Genomic DNA, 17,129 nt, shown 5'->3' with positions numbered 1-17,129 from the left:
ACCACTTCCTGACATATGGAGAAGAGAGCGCAGCCATATATGATATTATTGTGGTGTTAACTATGCTAATTTACAAGTCTAATGTGCATGCATGCTATACTGCAGACTGGAGTCTCTGTTAACAGTGAAAAACAGGCAGAAAGATCTGCGTCGTGATCCCTTGTCTCCTAAACGTCCGTTCCTCCCTCTTCATCTTCATCTTCATCTTCGTGCAGTCATTAGTTTTGCATTGTTGACTGTGTAGTTGCTGCTGTCTGCTATTGTGTCAAATTGTTGGTAATAACTATTGTGTAAAAGTTATCCTGACCTTGACCAAAAACACAATCTTTCAGAGTTTTTTTCCTCCTTAATTTCAGAGATTCATTTTTTTACTTGCATATTTATGACTTTATAATCTCACAGAACATTTGAGTTTTTGTGAATAAACTTGCCACTTTAATATCTCAGAGAAAATTCTTTTTTCTTGTAAATACGCCACTTTAATCTTTTTTTTCTCTCTGAATATTATCCCCCTCCATCAGCTCTGTTTTTGTTGTTCTTGTCGTTTGCTTTTTTACCTACAATCATACTAATATGCTTTTGTATCTAAGATGTTCAGCTGCTAACTGTTTTTTTTTTTTTCTCTGTGCCAGTGCGGACCAAACAGAGGCTGTGAAATGGACTGCGAAGCCAACAGTGATGTAAGTATTCCTGCTAATTTTTAATGAGCTTGCTGTATTCAACCTGATCTGTATCATGCAGCAGCACTGTACATCTTTCCACTGTGTATCTAATTAACTGCCCATGTTTGCTTCTGTCTGCAGGATCTCCTGTGTTATTTAATAGATGACGGTGGATTCCTCATCATGTCTAATCAGAAGGAGGACTGGAACAAGGTGAACTTAATTAATACCTTTTTACTGACTGACCGTGGTTTTCTAGCTAATCTTCACACTCAGCTTGACCTGTCTTATTTATTATTCTCCACAGGTGGGAATGTTCTTCAGTGATGTTGACCCCTACTTGATGCACGCTCTCTACAACAACTCCTTCTACAACCGCAAGCAGTCGTTTGACTACCAGTCTGTGTGTGAACGGGTGCCCAACAGTGAAGCTGGAGCTGCACCCAGAGGAGTGTTTGTGGTAAGAATAAAACCTCAACACCGGAGAGGACAGGAAGTAATACATCAACATCGTAGATTAGATGATAATGCGCTCAGTTAAGTGCATATAGAGAGACTGATGTATTGAAATATGTATATAATCCAGCTGATATGACGTTCATGCTGTTCTGTTTTTCTCTTTTCGTCTGTATTTGCAGCCCACGATTGCAGATTTTGTAAACCTGGCTTGGTGGACGTCAGCTGCTGCATGGTGAGAGTCCTCAAGCAAAACTGAAACACAACAGTAACTCACAGTACACACATAGTGCACCTGAACAAAGAGATTTGATGGATACTCAACAAGCGAACAGGACCATAATCACTGCAAAATACATTATTCTATCTTCCCATTAACCACGTTTTGTATTTTCACTTCTTTTCTCTACAGGTCTTTGTTCCAGCAGTTTATATATGGACTGGCTTATCACAGTTGGTTCGTCACAGGTGGGTGCAAACAAGACAAATTCAGTAATTAAATTATACGTTATCTTAGTGCTTTACATGCCTGAACGGAAAGTTTAAAGGAAAAGGAACATTTTGGGAAATACGCCCGTTCAATTTCTTGCCAGGAGTTGGATGACAAGATCGATATCACTCTCATGTCTGTGTTAAATATGGCAGCATGTAGTTTGCTGTAGCTTAGCACAAAGGCATGCAGCTACGCTGGGTTCTCTAAGATTCAAAATACACACATGAAATTTTTGCTCATGTAATTTGTAAGTGATGGTAGGTTGTAACTGTTAGCTGCTGTCCATGTAGAACTAGATTAGTTAGAAAAGTTATTTGGTAGCATTACCTCTTTCAACAAGTCAGTTAAAGCAATATTTTAGTGGTTTTAGGGAATGTATCCAAGCAGCAACATGTCTGGGACAAAATCTCTTTGTAATATAAAGCAAACTGTTTCAGCGTAACAACATGAATCTTCACTGGGACTTTAATCTCAGCCAACCCATCATCCAGACGCTACGTCAAGTACAACAGCTACCCTACACTTTGCAGCGTCCATGTTATTTCCACATTACGACTTAAAAGCTCATGAAAACACTGAAGTCTGAAGAACAACTTCCCATCTCTGCAAATGGGACCATCCAAAGAGCAAAAGTGTGTGAACTATTCATGAGCACTTATAATTGAAATGAGCCAAGACTCCAGACACTAAAGTGCACCAACTCTCTGTTAAATAATACATGTACAAGTATTTAAAGTGCAGCTTTCTTGTGAAATTTGTTCGTTGTTCTCAGTTACAGTTGTCCCGCTTCAATGCTCAAACTATAAAACAAACACAAACTATGCAAAGAGATGATAAAGGATGAGGAAGTTTTACAGCTTTTTCCAGGCTGAGTGTAGACGTGCATCTTCGTAATCCCATTTTTAGACTCAGATCTTATAAATCAACTGAACTGACAACTGTTCCTCTCACGTCTTTGTGCTCTGCTGATGCTGCAGATGAGGTGGATGCAGAAGGATTCGACTCCAAAGAGCGGAGCTGTGTAATGATCCAGACCCAGTACTACTTAAGTAATCTCAGCAGCTCCTACAACATACTGCAAGACTGCGGCAACTGCTCCAGGTCAGTACACACAACAACATACACACATGTAAACACACACATACGCGCCACAAAGAATGGTGCTGTGACAGGGACACAGTTAGCAGAGACAGATTCATCTTTCTGTTGGAGCTAATAAAGTGTGTTGATGATTAAAGCGTATCAGCTTTAATGAAACGGTCACATCATTGGCTAAATGAGCCTTATAAGACTCTCTCATGAATCTCACTGATCCATTAGCAAATGAGCCCATGATGTAAGCGAGCAGAGGGGGGCTGTTGACAGAGTTGTCTCTCTTTCTCTCTGCAGGCTGATTCATGCCAAGAGGATAAACAACACCAACTTGCTGTTTGTGGTGGCGGAGAAGATGCCATGCAACACCTGCGAGATAGAAAAGCTGTCCCAGGAGGAGGAGGAGTGTATCCTTTCTCTCATTGTACACCAGCTGGCAGAGAGGAGAAAACACACTCTCTAATCGCTTGATGCTATCTCCTTATCAAACATACCTGTGCACCAGATGTTTCACATTCACTTCAAGGTTATTTTTATCGTCATGGCGTGAATTAGGACCAGTTGTTTTACAACTGTAACAGGGCGTGTGGAATCAGTGTGTGGGTGGATGATGAAACAACGCAAAAAAGCAGAAATTCAAAGGATTTTAATTTTCCTTAATTGAGTCGATTTTCAGTCAAGGAGGATAATCCATGTGAGGAAATGACTGTGGCACGCTATCGAAAAGGACCCTCCACCTGCTTCGACAATAACATCTCTGTAAGATATCAATAAGCAGACTTATTCAGATCAAATCAAACAGGCAGTTTGGTATTTACTCACTATGACTCATACAACTGCATACGGGTAGGGCTTGGTGATAATTATCAACTTTCAGCAGAATCATATTGTGAAGATGTGAACTTAGGATGTTTTATTTCTCCCATCCTCATTAATCACTCTGAGCAAGCTGTAATCAAGTTTGATTTAAACATATAACAAGTTTGATTTCATGTAACACAAAACAGAGAAACACAGTTCATTAATTTAAAAAACACTGAAAAATAGTGAAATACTTCATTAGCTCTGTTATACACTTATATAGGAAAATTTGCTCAATAATCATCATTGATAAGGAATAAATATTTCAGCATTATCACAAATGTCAACCGTCGTCTATAAGGGAAATGTTTAGCATTTTTTCTTAATTTTCTTATTTGTTTTCTTGTTAAGAGTTAGATAACAAGACTGGTAACCGCTATGGGGTTTTTATGTCACAGTGAGGTTGCCAGGCAACCAGCAGAGACTTCAGGAGGCCAGTTGTCCCGGTCAAAATACAGCCTGTGTCAGAGATCACTCCCTATTACAGTGCACTACATTTACGTCATAAAACACTCATTATTCACTTTCTGTCATTTTATTTGAGTGTCAAAAGTCTGAGCGTGTAAACATAAAAAGGAGTGTCCACGGCGCGTCACGCTGTACTTTCTGCTAACAGTTCCACAATGCAATGCTCCATGTTTTATAGATACTAAAATTACAATTGCACAACTCTACAGCTGTTAGCGATGACCCACAATTACGATTTCTAACTGTCCAATCTATTCTCTATAATTGCTGCACTACATTGAATGAACTATTGTGTCTATCATGCAGGGAGTAATAAAAGAATGACAAAGAAGGGAGTGATTTTGGACACAGCCATGGTCCAGCACATAACCCCCTAAAACTTTAACTTGTCCTTTTTACTTTGGGTTTCTGTAGAATTAACAAATGAGATACAGCACACTAAAGCCTTTGGAAAGCTTGAATTCAACTTGAAGCAGACTCAGTCATTTTACCTCGCAGAACATGGAAGTTGCTTGACTACCATTTGCCTCAATTGGCAAGTTGGTTTGGTTGTGTTATTGTGTAACAGTTCATGTTTAAAGGGTTAGTTCAGATCCAAACATAACATTACAGCAGATGGAAACAGCAGTAGACCAACTCCCATGCTGTGCCTGATAACGATACTTGTATTGTCAGAGGAGACATGTAAAGGCTTCAGTTCTCTGGACTTACAGGTAGATTAAACAGGAGCTTAAGGGGTTTTGCTTTAGATTTTTGTTACGATTGATAGACATTGGTATTTTTATGACTGGTTCATGAAACTGTTTTATTTTCATAATAAATGTCCAAGCATAAGAACACCCAAGTCAAACCCAAAACCATGAAAATATACAAAAACTTAAATGACAACATTTAGAATTTGGATTCAAATTAATTTCTAATACTTTTATGTTAATTATTATGTACATAAGACCCTTAATTGGATAGTTATAAGACTGTTGTAGATTTGGGTTTCCAGTGGCTTTAATTAGTGAGCTTTAGGTTTGCTATTAGGTGGATTTTCTAACCTTAGGTCGGAGCCAGGTGAGCGGCTTCCCTGTTTCCAGGCTTTACACTAAGCTAAGTTGTAGCTCCATATTTAACAGACAAAGATGAGAGTGGTATCCATCTTCATATCTGACTCTTAACAAGGTGGCAATTTAATGTATCTCACAAAATGTTGAACTGCTCCTTTAACTATTGTTACAGAGTGTGTGCTTTCTAACTTACTATAGAATATAGTTGATATAGTTCATGTCCTCTAAGTAACAAAGCAAAAGGAATACATTTTCCATGAGCGTGCAGTATTAAAACAGATATCCTGTGTACTACGTGTACTTATAACTATTATTTTCTCCCCTCTGCAGGAGAACACATCAGACTGTGGACGAGGACACTCCTTCCGTCCGTCCCTCTACACTTTACTGCTCATCCAGCTGCTTCTGCTTTATCCGGCTGTCAGCCCCCACATCCACTCTCTAGTACATTAATTCCATTTTCCTCCACTTATCCTCCTTTTAGCCCTCCTCAGCTTCTTTCCCTACCTAAAAAAAAACCCTCCAACCCCACCTCCCACCTCCGTGCCCCTCAGCCCCCCCCTCCCCCCCCCGATATAGTCATAGGTAATAATGGGACTTCCCATCACGGCAAGTTGGAAGCCCTGAGTGCCGCGCTACCCAGCTCGCTTCAGTTCGTGTCGCTTAGTGACAACTGCCGGACATTTGTGTCCTCAGCCAGTTAACCTTCATCTGCAGGAGGAGTGGGTGGTGCCGCCGGACCACCTGGATCATCAGAGGCAACGTCAGAAAAGAGAAACCCCCACCCCCCTCACCTCGTTATCACCCCATCACCCCCACCATCCAAAGAAGGGAGGGGAAAGAGGACAGGTCCATGCCCTCGTCACAGACCTCCCACCTCATACAGACTGGAGAGTTGAGGTTGTCTGTCCGCCTTCGCCTCTGTCCGTCCTGTCAGACAGACGGTGGGACTTCTCCTCCTTCTTCTCTCCTCCATCTCAGAGCCTCGCCGCTCTGTCATTCGCCTCTCATAAGAGGCTGTGGACCATTCAGCCAGTTATAGCCACCATAAAAGAAAATAACAGTAAAAAAAAGAACTGTCAAGTATACAAAATGTCAAGTATAAACTGCTGAAGTGATGAGTATTCCAAACATTACGGTATATTTAGTTTTTAATTTGAAAAGGACGTCGTTAGGTGTTAACTTTAAAAAGACATGAATTAATTTATGCACTATATCTACTTGCCAAAATGAGATAGACTTTCATGTGGTCTTATTTTTATAGCCAAAACACGACGAGGAAAATGGCTTCTGATTTAGATTTAGGATAAACCATGAGAAGACGAGGAGAGACACTCAGAAACTGACTGCTGATTCATTTTGTGCAGCGCCTAATTACAGATTAATGCTTTTAAAAAGACGTCCACTGGAGGATTATTGTAATTACATGATGGTAATCGCATTTCTTGAAGTACATTTCTCTTATATTCACCATTTAAGGCTAGTGTTATCTGAGGCACACACTAGTGACAGCTGTAAAACATGAATCAGTGCTCGGTTGCTGCAGATTTTGGAGCATTGTTGATGTCGTGTCGTGTTCTCCTTTAGGATCAATCGACCATTCTGACCTCTGGTTTGGACTTAAAAAAAAAAAAAAAAAGAAACCCCCTGTGCTCTCTGATGCGAAAGCTCACCTCTGCCAATCCTCATGAGGCTTCTTCTCCAGTAACCTCTTCTAACCTAATCACCATTTGTGTACGTGCTTTACTTCTGACACACCAAGATCTCTGCCTCATGACTGTCTCATAGTAGTTCCAGGTGGGTTTTTTTCTTTCTGTTTTTTTATTTTTTTTATTTTCTGGGGCTTGTATTACCTTTGACTGATGCTGTTTCAAACTTCAAAAACCATTCGCTGCTGGGGGATAGGGGCTTATCAACATTTCCAACAAAAGTGCAGAAGAGGCAACTAAATATGGTGATCACGTACAAAGTAGTAGTGTGGTTGTAATCTGTCACAGTTCATCATTTGATCATTACGATGTGTGAAAAGTCATTTAGACTCCCATGTTTAGGAGCCGCTCTGTTTCATAGTGCCTTGATGCACTTTGTTTTGGACCACATCGGCTGTATAAGAGTAGAGCTACTGTATAGTATCTTTATAGAGCAGCCGTCTTTGAGGCTTTGGCTAACACAGGAGCTGTGAGACTGAATCTGTCGGCTATAGAAATAGCTTTAAACAGGCTCTAGCGTAATGTATTTGCCCTCTCTTCTCTCAAGAGCCACCTGACTGCCATCGTATGGAGTTACTATACCGTCCTTTACAAAGCCATGTATAGAGCTACGATACACTATCAGTATACAGCGACTTAACTGGCCATAGAGCGTTTTTAGGGCCACCTGACTGCTATAGTTCTGCCTGAATCGTGTGTGCGTGTGGATGTGTGCGTGTTAGTTTGCGTTAAAAACCCTCAAAGGGGAATGTCTTTTAAATGAGTTGTGGAGTGTATGAATGAGGGACGACAGTTGTGGTAGCATAGCTGTTTTTCCTGTTCCTATGTTGCAACGGACAAAAATCCAGTGTTGTTTTTGTGGAGAAAAAAAAAAAAAAAGGGATTTTACTGAAACAAAAATAATCCATCTTTAAAGAGACAGTTCAGATTATTTGAAGTGGGGGGTTATGAGGTAGTTGTTGATAATCAGTATATTACCTACAGTAGATGGCAGTAGGCACGCTCTTAGTTAAGAGAAGCAGAGAGGAGAACCAGCACAGAAGCTAAGCAATGAACTGCTGTGGACAGGGTCTGCAACAAACTGTACTCTAAAGCCACTTTTACCTCACAGAACCCAGGATCAGATAGTTTGCGTTATTGTGTTACTTTGGTGAACCTTTTTTTAAATGTATTTATTTGTAAATCGTGTAAAACTGACAAAACATTTAGTGTTTACTCATATCCACACTCACTGGAAGAATCCATCTTAACATATACTGTGCTTTCCAGTATCCATACAATAATACTATTTAGTAAGCCAGAAAAAGATTTAGCATGTCCCAATACATATTATGTCAAATGCAGTATGCCAAAAATACCAGGATGTCCTACAGCATCTACTGTATCTATTGCATTTTGCAGTATGCAGCCAGCATGGTTTTCTGGCTTTTCTGACCCACAGTAGTTTGTGATGGGTGTATGAGCCAGAGGGTCACAGACACAATTGTATGCATACTGCATGCAACAGTATGCAGTTTGTAAGGACAGCTGCAGTTCATACTTAAAGTACAGTTTAAAAGTATGTGACTTGGAATGCAGGGATAGTGTGCCTCAAGGCTCTGCTGCATGTGACCACATATCCAAAGTGGGGGATTTTGCTTTATTAATTATTGTGGAAATACGTCAGCCATTTCCTGGTGCAAAAATCATGAGGCCATCTTTGGACTAAAAATTTTTCGGCAGCTGCAAGACCTCCTAGTGGCAACTTGTGTTGTCTTTCATTTAGTCCTGACTGTGAATCATGACTACAGAGCAGTAACGATGGATTGTGTATTATGATCTTGCTTATCAATTCAGACAAAACTTTGCAGAAGTCACACAATAACATAAGCAAACCAACCCAAAAAGGCAGACCAGTATCTCTTATGTTCTGCAAGGCAAAATTGTTGTTTTTGTCAGTGGACCTCGGTTGGTTTGGAGAGAGCAACATTTGGCTTGTGTAACAGCGGTTTCTTTTCTGAACAGGCTGTCTGATGGCAAGGTAAAGTGATGAAAATATTTCAAATTTAGTGTACACTTACATTTTTAGGCCCCTTTCACGTATGCATATCTAAAATACATTTTACTGCTGACCCTATCCACAGCAGTACATTGTTTAGCTTCCTATGCTGGTGTGCCAGCCATCATCTACTGCAGGTAATACACTGACTACGGATAAGCACCTCAGAAAACCTCACTCAGATAATCCGAATGATCCCTTTAACCATCAGTCTGCCTAAGTGTTTATCAAAGGGAGCAGAGGTGTCCGAAAGAATGTGTAGTTCATCAGTGTTTTCTGCTTCAAATGCAACATAGTTAACAAAGCCTCTCTAAATGCCTTAGTGTTACTCAGTACGGAGCTCTGATACGTATCCCTCCTCCCTCCCTCATCTACACACGCACACACAAATAGATCCAAAATATTCACTCCCCCTGGATTTTCTTGGTGTTCTGCAGTAAGTGTAGTGAGCTCTGATTTTGTATTTTCAACGTCTTGGAATGATTCGTTTATTGATTGATGATGCCTGTTTCATTAAAATGCTTGAAAGCAGGTGGGAGTTTTAAAAATTCAAAAAGCCTCCGACCTTCAGTGTTCACACGCACCCACCCAAACCCCTCGCCGTATTGCTCAGGTGGGACGACTCGTGCGACGATTTGAACCTTAAACTACACACTCTGTACAGTTGTTGGTACTATTTGATGTGACAAACATGCTGGCACAGTAGCTGCAGTGGGGCTCTGAACAAATCTGAAAAAAAGGCTGTTTAAAAAATATGAATTTATATCCAATTTGGCTCAATTTGGCATGCAGCGCTGACCGGATGCAGTCCTACTTTTCTGGCATTCGTTTGTCTCTGTCCTGTGCCATTAATTCTGTCTGTATATCCCTATTTCCACTGTCTGTAAATGAGCGCTACACGTGCCTGTGGAAATGTACCCCCTGCAACTTCCTCTCTTTTCCTGGCTCTGTACGCATACACACTCTCACACGTAAAGTAAAATATGTAGGCCTACTTTTTTTGCACCTGCACCGAGACATTTGCGCACACACACACACACACCTATAAGCAAACATGTAAAGACACTTAATTCATGCCCAGCTGGGAGATGTCAAGCACCAGGCAGAAGTTAAGCCAAGGACGTCACTTCCCGGGTGTTTTTTTGGGGTGAGCGGGTGGAATGTCAGAGGCAAGCTCAGGGAGTGGGTCTCCACAGAGCAGCACGGGCCCATCAAACAGGAAGGTCGAGGAGGAATCATGTGGTGACGTCTGTGTGTGCATCCCCGACAAGGGACACACATCTGATTTCTGTGGTTTGACAAATTTACTTTTGCCAAAAAAAAAGAGGAAAAAAAAAATAGAAAATTGGACCAGCATGGGGAGCAGAGGGAGCTTTAGGACACGACCCTGACATGAGAAGGGGATGGTTTTCGTAAAGCCTCCTCCCGACCCCCTTGCTGCATCTGTGTTGGTGCGTCTCTGTGGGAAAGACACGTGTGTATGTGATTCTGTAGTCTGTAGTCTGGTGCTATGTGACCATGTTTGACAAGTGTGTGAAAAAATAACAGCAACATTTAGAGAAAAAAAAAAGAATAAAATCAGTCGAATTTTAAGTGAAGTTTAAAAAAAAATAAATATAGGAATACAGCACTGTTGATAAGTTTGAGATCTGAAGTCAAAATGTTTTGAATTTATTTTTTAGTTTTTGTTTTTATTTCTTGTACGTGTGTGAGTGTGAATGTTGGTGTGCTTGGAAGATTTAGCTCCTTCTTTTCTGGGCACTGGTCCATGTCGCTCCATTCTTTTGTACAGATGAAGCTAAAAAAAAAAAAAAAAAAGAAGAGGGCAAAATTTGTAAAATATTGTGTCTGTGACTCCTTGTAAAATATTTTCAAATTGTTTATTACAGAGAATCAGTTATTAAATAATGTTCATATTTTTCACTTCATTTCAGCGTGTGGTGTTTTGTTTTTTCAGTCAAACACAGGTGGAGATTTATTACATTCAATATAAAATCTATTTAAAAATCATGATTACAGCTTTACTATTGATTCTAATACAGTACTGCATCACAGTATTAAATTTCATGGTATTAAAGGAAAAGTTTGACATCTTGATAAACACGCTTATTTGCTTTTTTTCTGTGATGAGACAATAATTACAACTCTTATTTCTGCATAACAGTGTTAAGATTTTAGAATAGAATCTAGTTAGTTTTAGTTTAAGTGTAATGTATACATCATATGACTAACATTAAGTATACTGCGCTACTTCAAATGTGCTTTCTTTTTGTTATTTGTACGTTGACATTTCTGTAGTTTCAGACATGCAACAAGTGCATGCTAACCAGTTGACTTTCCAGTAGATCGGTACTATCCATTTGTTTTGTTTTTTTCATTTTTATTAATTGACAAACGTGTAAACAGATTTTGTCGTTGTTTTCATCAGCATAAATTAGTGTTTATTTGTCTCAATTCTGTCTATGAAAAAACGTGATTACAGCATCCACCTAACTTAGCTTAGCACAAGACTTGGAACAGGGAGAAACGGCTGGCTCTGTCTAAAGATAACAAAGTCCCACGTAAAACAGAAAGTTGATACACTCTAGTTTATTACTGATAATTGATATAATTAGTTTTAGTTTTTACCTTTGAACAGAGCCAGACTAGCTGTTTCTCTCAGTTTCCAGGCTTTATGCTAAGCTAAGCTAGCAGTCACGTTGATAAAACTGATTTGAAAGCACAGCTGTGCAAACTACTTCACACTGGAAGAAGCTGAAGCAGCTACAGCAAAGCAACCCTGAGGAGAAATTTAGTTTGGTTAACAAAAAGCTACTTAGGAAAAAACTACTTTGTTAAAAAAAGAAGGTCATATTAAAAATATCATACAAAAAAGTCACATGCCAACAAAAGAAATTCCAGTAGATCGACCCTTCTCTGAGCCCCGCCTCCAAACAGCAACTGTCTAATCACAGCTTAGCAACTGTAACTAGGGCTGGTTAATGAGAGTAGTGTCAGGTGAGCTGATTGGCACAGCTGCTGCTGGTTTTCCTGATTACACTCCTCTTCATGCAGTAAGTGTGCTGGCTCTCAGATGATGCTGCTCACTAAGAAGAGAAACTCAGTCTGAGTTTTCTGTTAAACGGCGCAGACTGGAGGACGTGCCGGAGGAGGCGGGCAGCCGCAGGCACATGTTGTGTGTTAGTGATTTATGTTATTGTGTTCTGAGCCGGAGTCTCATCATAACGTACTGCGTATTGTCTGAGAGCTGGCTGCAGTAACTTCTCTTCCAGCCAAACTTGTTAAATACCACTGCATCTGCATTTATTATGTGGGTGTTTGACGAGGAGGACGTGGGCTGATGCAGAATCAAAGTGGGTCGATGACAATGCGTCTCTGGCTCGCTGTCTCATGTCTGGGCTGGGTTAGCTTAGCTCTTACACTGGCTGTCTTCTGCGATCGCGGTCCAGCTGTCTGGCTGGGTGACCTGTCTCCAAGTCCGCTGCACTAATCGAGTCCCCGTGCTTGTTTTTCCCACATTAATGAGTGAATTTCTGTCATCTATCATGTAGATATACTTGCCGTATTTCACCATACGACCAGTGTTTGCTGACATGGAGCTAGCCTTAGCCTCAGTCTTGTAGCAGTAACCTTATATCATGTGCGCAGCTGTCAGGTAACTTCTTGTTTTAAAACGTGTCAGATGATAACATTCAAATGTCAGCTGAAGATGGACATTTTAGCCAAGTCAAGGAGTTAGCATTAGTTATTGGCCAGACACTTAAAAATCTGCTTGTGAGTCATTATTTTAGTTGGCAAAATCCACCGTCGTCAGCTAAAAATGAGAAGCTGCTTTTGTTTACTTCTCTAAGGATTCAAAGACCTTGTGTTTCAACAGTTACTCCCAATTTCAATGTTAAATCTGCCACAGTTATCACTGTAAAGTGCATTAATACAGTGCCAGCATGGAAAGTTTAGCAGGGTTAGCAACAGTTACTAAGGTGGGTGGGGATTAGCAAAAGGTCAGATAAGTTTACTGCAAAAAAGTGTTAGCAGTAGCTTCATATTTCTAGACATCAATCTTCTAATCAAACTCTCAGGAGCAAAGTGACAAAGCACATTTCTCAAAATGTCAAACTATTCCTTTAGAAGTTTGAGCCTCATCTCCTCTCATCATTAGAGAAGTCTTGATTTCCCGTTTCATTACTGACACGATTTAAAAAGTCAGAATCAAGTCGTGCAGGAGGACGTTTGTGGCCTAAATTTCTCATGAATGAATAATGTGTTTTTGTGTGTGGCTCCTCTGAGTCACTTATGTGTGACTGATGCACAGCGAAGAGCTTCACAGCGTTTTAAGAAAGTCCGTGAGAGCTTTGTGCCACGTGTCCGGGTCGTCCAGGTAACAGGGGTGACCTGCTCCTTTCATCACCACCACGCTGTGATTGGCCAGATTTCTCAGGTTGCTGAGGGACAGTTCTCCGAGCTGAGTGTCCTGGTCACCGTAAACGATCAGCGTCGGGACCTGGAGGAGAGACGGGACACAAAGAGATCCTTCTGATGAGTCATTTCCTCATGTCCTTTCTCCCCCTTCTCTCTCTCCCTCTCTTTTAATGAAATCTGTTTGGTTTTTCTGTTTGTTTTGAAATTCAAATCCGTAGCCAAAGGGATTTTGTAGATGTCCTATATTTTACCTCTAGTTTTAAAAAAAAATCAAACAGGTCTTAAAAAAGATAAAAGGCAAGCTTTTTATTTCTTTTAGGTGTGACTTATTTATGTGTCGAGATGTCAATAAGAATATAAGTAAATAAAAGAGTGAGAACAAAGTAGTCAGGCAGAGCACAATTCACTGATATAAATGTACTCCATTACAAAGTAAAAGTCCTGCTTTAAAGAGGTACTACAGCGATTTAGTTTTGCATTTACATAAAGTTGGGGTACTTGCAGGACACCGATTAAACAAAGAACAGTCTAAACTGAAGCAATAGAGGCCGAGTTCATCGTGTCTTTTAAAGTGACCATATACTCCATCAGAAGTGCTTGCCGGACTGTCGAGCAGCCATCTGCGACTTTCCAAAATTTCCAGAAAACTATTTTGCAGCATAGACTGCTAGCCTAAGCAAACTGGGAGGGAACCATCGCTGAGTACAAGAACTCTGCCTGGATAGCGCCTGGTTTCAGCCATATTTCAGGCTGACGTGGAGCAGTTTGATGGACATGATGGCCGGCTTATGTGATTAGCCACTGCAGCGTGACATCGGGTTGCGTTTCTCCAAAAAGTTGACAACAACTTCTCGCCACAGGGCTGCTGCATTCCCAGCAGTCCACACTACTGCAGACTAACCACACTGCCAAACAAACAACAAACTTGAGACTTCAAAAATAGGAAGGAACCAAATCATTTGAGTTTCAGAGACTTTCTTTTTCTACATTTTGGTGACTTTTAAAGAATGAAATATCAAAATAATACACTGCAGTACACTCCAACAGCATTTTTATATCTAATACCTTTAATTTCACTTTTAATTCTTGAGAAGGGAACAGAATAAGTCGCCCTTCTGCCACTAATACACTAATATTCATCAGTTTTCTTTCATTCATTTATTTTTTGCCTCTAAAAGAGAATTGACGCAGCAGATTTTACAAAGTGCATGCACCTTTCCTCAAAAACTTTCCATAAGAAAAGGGAATTCCTCTTCCCAGAGAGCCTGGTTGGATGTAGCTGTATTGTTGTTCATGTGGAAAAAGTAGAGCTTTGGAGTTACAGGGCTTATATACGCTGTGCAGTGCCAGAAACAGGTTGTGATAATGACAAGAAAAAAAGTGTGAAAATGAGTCATAAATTAGGACAAATACGGGAGAATTGTGATTGTGATTGTGAACATTTTTTTTAAACGGTGTTCATGAACTGGAGTGTTATACTATTTCTTAGTTTATTATTGGATTGTAATTACTGACGCCTTAATGCACAAGCAGAATTTAAAGTAATATCACGTCAAAATGAAGCTAATTTGAGCCATTTTATATTTCATAAGGTCATATACTTTGCATTAAATTGAATTATATCAATTAAATAAAGGCCCTAGATTTGAGTTCCCTACTTGATTTTTACCTGTTTTATTTACTGTATGTATTAAGTAATTTTTGCATCAGTATCTCACTTTGATATCATGTCACTGCCTTTGTCCTACAATATTTTTCTCAAATCATTGAACATTGAGCAGCCGTGATGCTCTTACTCTTTTTGCATTTACTCAAACCTGTGCAGTTCTTTTTAAAGGGGAACTGCTTCTCAGCAACTCACGTCTCCTTCATGCATAATGCACCTTCACTTGGTTTGCCATCTAAGAAATTTAATGTTGAAATAGTTGTGAGCTGGATGAAAGCCAGCAGCGTCTGAGAAAGTTTAAAGTCGCACATCTGTTCATGTAAAAATCCACAGGCTCTTTTAAAAAGCAGAGAAGGAGGTGCTGAAAAATGGAGTTGACATTCATGGTTGCTCAAGCTATCCTTTAAAGAGGAAATGAAAAGCACACATACTGTAAAAGGAGAAGTTTTTCAGGACAGGAGACTACAAAGGAATATAAAGTGGAGGGATATTAGACTGTACCTTCACACTGTGGTACTGCTCTGCTGTGAATTTGTCGGTGCAGATGGGAGCCACGGGGATGTAGGCTCGGATCAGGGCCTGGTGCTGGTGGAGGAAGGGGAGGGAGTACATCCCACTGAGTGACGGGCTGATCACCACCACCGGGCTCAGGCTCAGCTGCTCGCACACCTCCTTCAGGAAGCCTGCAGGGGCCAGTTCTCCGACCGCTGCCGGGGCCTCGGCCGAGTTAGACCGACCGAGTCCTGTGGACAGACAAGAGTTCACATCTGTTGGACACCAGAGGCTTTAGATCAGAGCAGGGAGAGATGAAGATACTACACGAGGTGACAGGGACAAGAGCACACAGGTGTTCTTAAAACAACAGGAAGGTAGATACTGATTTGGCTGCTTACCAACACCATCAGCTGTCTGTGCTGCAGCAGTGACTCTGACCCACAGCTCACTGAGGCAATAAGGAACTTAAATGTTACCTTAATGTTTGCTCTTGGTGGGAATTGTTTGTATATTATTTGTAAATGATATTGTAAAGACCGCAGCCTAGACCTGCTCTATATTAAAAGTGCCCTTCTGTTATTATTTGTCACTATATAATTAAAACTTGACTTGACTTATAACTCTTTGTGTCCAGTTCCCCCCTATTTGTATCAAAAATAGCACTCCATGGCACTCTTTAATGAATTCTTTTTGCCCATCTCAGAAAACCTTTTTGAAAAGATAAGTATTATATTCTTGGAGTGTCTTTACAGAGGGGCGATTTAATAGTGAGGCCAGAAAAATAATAAATGACTGGTGGTTTTATAGATCTGTTATGGTTTGTTCTGACCAGCACAAGTCAACGCACACATGGATCAACTACCGACTAAACTAAACTATCGACTATATGACAAGACCTTTGACAAGTTTTTATTGCCTCCTTCCTTTAACTTCAGTACATCAGTTTGTTGCAATTTAATGAAAATGCCTAATTTAGGAAAAATGCAAAATATAAATTAAGTTTAAGTGTTTGAATTAGGTTCTGCCACAGGGCCCCTCTGAAAGACAGTCACAAGATTGAGTAGTAATATAGTCAGTAAACTACAGTAGTTTACTGACACAAATTCCCTTTATATTTGCAAGTAAACAAATCACCAGAGAGTTTTTTTTGGGGCATGCAGTCTGCTTTGACTAGTTGGTTGCCCAGACTTGTGTGAAATGTTGAAAAAGTTTAAGCTCCATCAGACTCACCTGGCAGGTCGATGGCGACGGCACGGCAGCCTGCTTTGGCCAGAGTGTCCAGAGTGCCGATGTTGAGCCAGTTTTCTGAAGAGAAACGGATGCCATGAAGGAGTAGAACTGACATCTTCACCTCCCCTGAGGCAGGTTCACTTTGTCTGTAGAAAAGCGGAGCTTTGCAGCTCTGCAGCTGCACACTGCCCTCTGTCATCTTCACAGCTGACATCCTGAGGAGAGAAACAGCAGAAAACATTTTCATTCAAACAGTTTTTATAAATCAGCAAACATTTTAACACAAAACCACAGTCTGAACTTTTGCTGAAGTTAAATTCTGAGTGCAGGGTCAGGGTTGGGTAGGACAATTTTTTAGTGTTTGATTTCAGTGTAATTTAAAAGTATTCAAATGACCTTTTTCTGTAATCCAACCGGATTATGTTACTAATTACAAATGTTGTCATGTACTTTGTATTCAATAACTGACTATATTTCAAAGTAAC

At 40.3% G+C, this 17,129-nt stretch overlaps 2 protein-coding genes across 2 annotated transcripts in view; one reads left to right on the top strand and one right to left on the bottom strand.

The window, feature by feature from the left end:
• The window catches only part of cacna2d2a (calcium channel, voltage-dependent, alpha 2/delta subunit 2a), a 212,519-nt gene extending 205,609 nt beyond the window's left edge, over positions 1–6,910 (top strand). The window contains exons 30-38 of the mRNA XM_084736056.1: positions 633–680; positions 804–875; positions 970–1,122; positions 1,301–1,353; positions 1,531–1,586; positions 2,589–2,712; positions 3,001–3,110; positions 3,380–3,462; positions 5,418–6,910. Of these exons, the coding sequence (XP_084592182.1) occupies positions 633–680; positions 804–875; positions 970–1,122; positions 1,301–1,353; positions 1,531–1,586; positions 2,589–2,712; positions 3,001–3,110; positions 3,380–3,462; positions 5,418–5,540 (822 nt within the window). The 3' untranslated portion in view covers positions 5,541–6,910. The remainder of the gene's footprint in view (positions 1–632; positions 681–803; positions 876–969; positions 1,123–1,300; positions 1,354–1,530; positions 1,587–2,588; positions 2,713–3,000; positions 3,111–3,379; positions 3,463–5,417) is intronic.
• A 5,007-nt stretch (positions 6,911–11,917) lies between these two features.
• On the bottom strand, positions 11,918–16,858 carry abhd14b (abhydrolase domain containing 14B). Its single transcript, XM_084745285.1, has 3 exons — positions 16,645–16,858; positions 15,421–15,662; positions 11,918–13,335 (listed from the first exon to the last, which is right to left on the bottom strand). Exons 1-3 carry the CDS (start codon positions 16,856–16,858, stop codon positions 13,156–13,158), a joined length of 636 nt encoding a protein of 211 aa, XP_084601411.1. The 3' UTR covers positions 11,918–13,155.
• Positions 16,859–17,129: the final 271 nt, after the last annotated feature.

Source organism: Lutjanus erythropterus, chromosome 2, assembly GCF_056507025.1.
Source record: "Lutjanus erythropterus isolate fLutEry1 chromosome 2, fLutEry1.hap2, whole genome shotgun sequence".
In the NCBI taxonomy this organism is placed as follows: domain Eukaryota; kingdom Metazoa; phylum Chordata; class Actinopteri; order Lutjaniformes; family Lutjanidae; genus Lutjanus; species Lutjanus erythropterus.
This window is presented reverse-complemented; position numbering and strand designations above follow the sequence as displayed.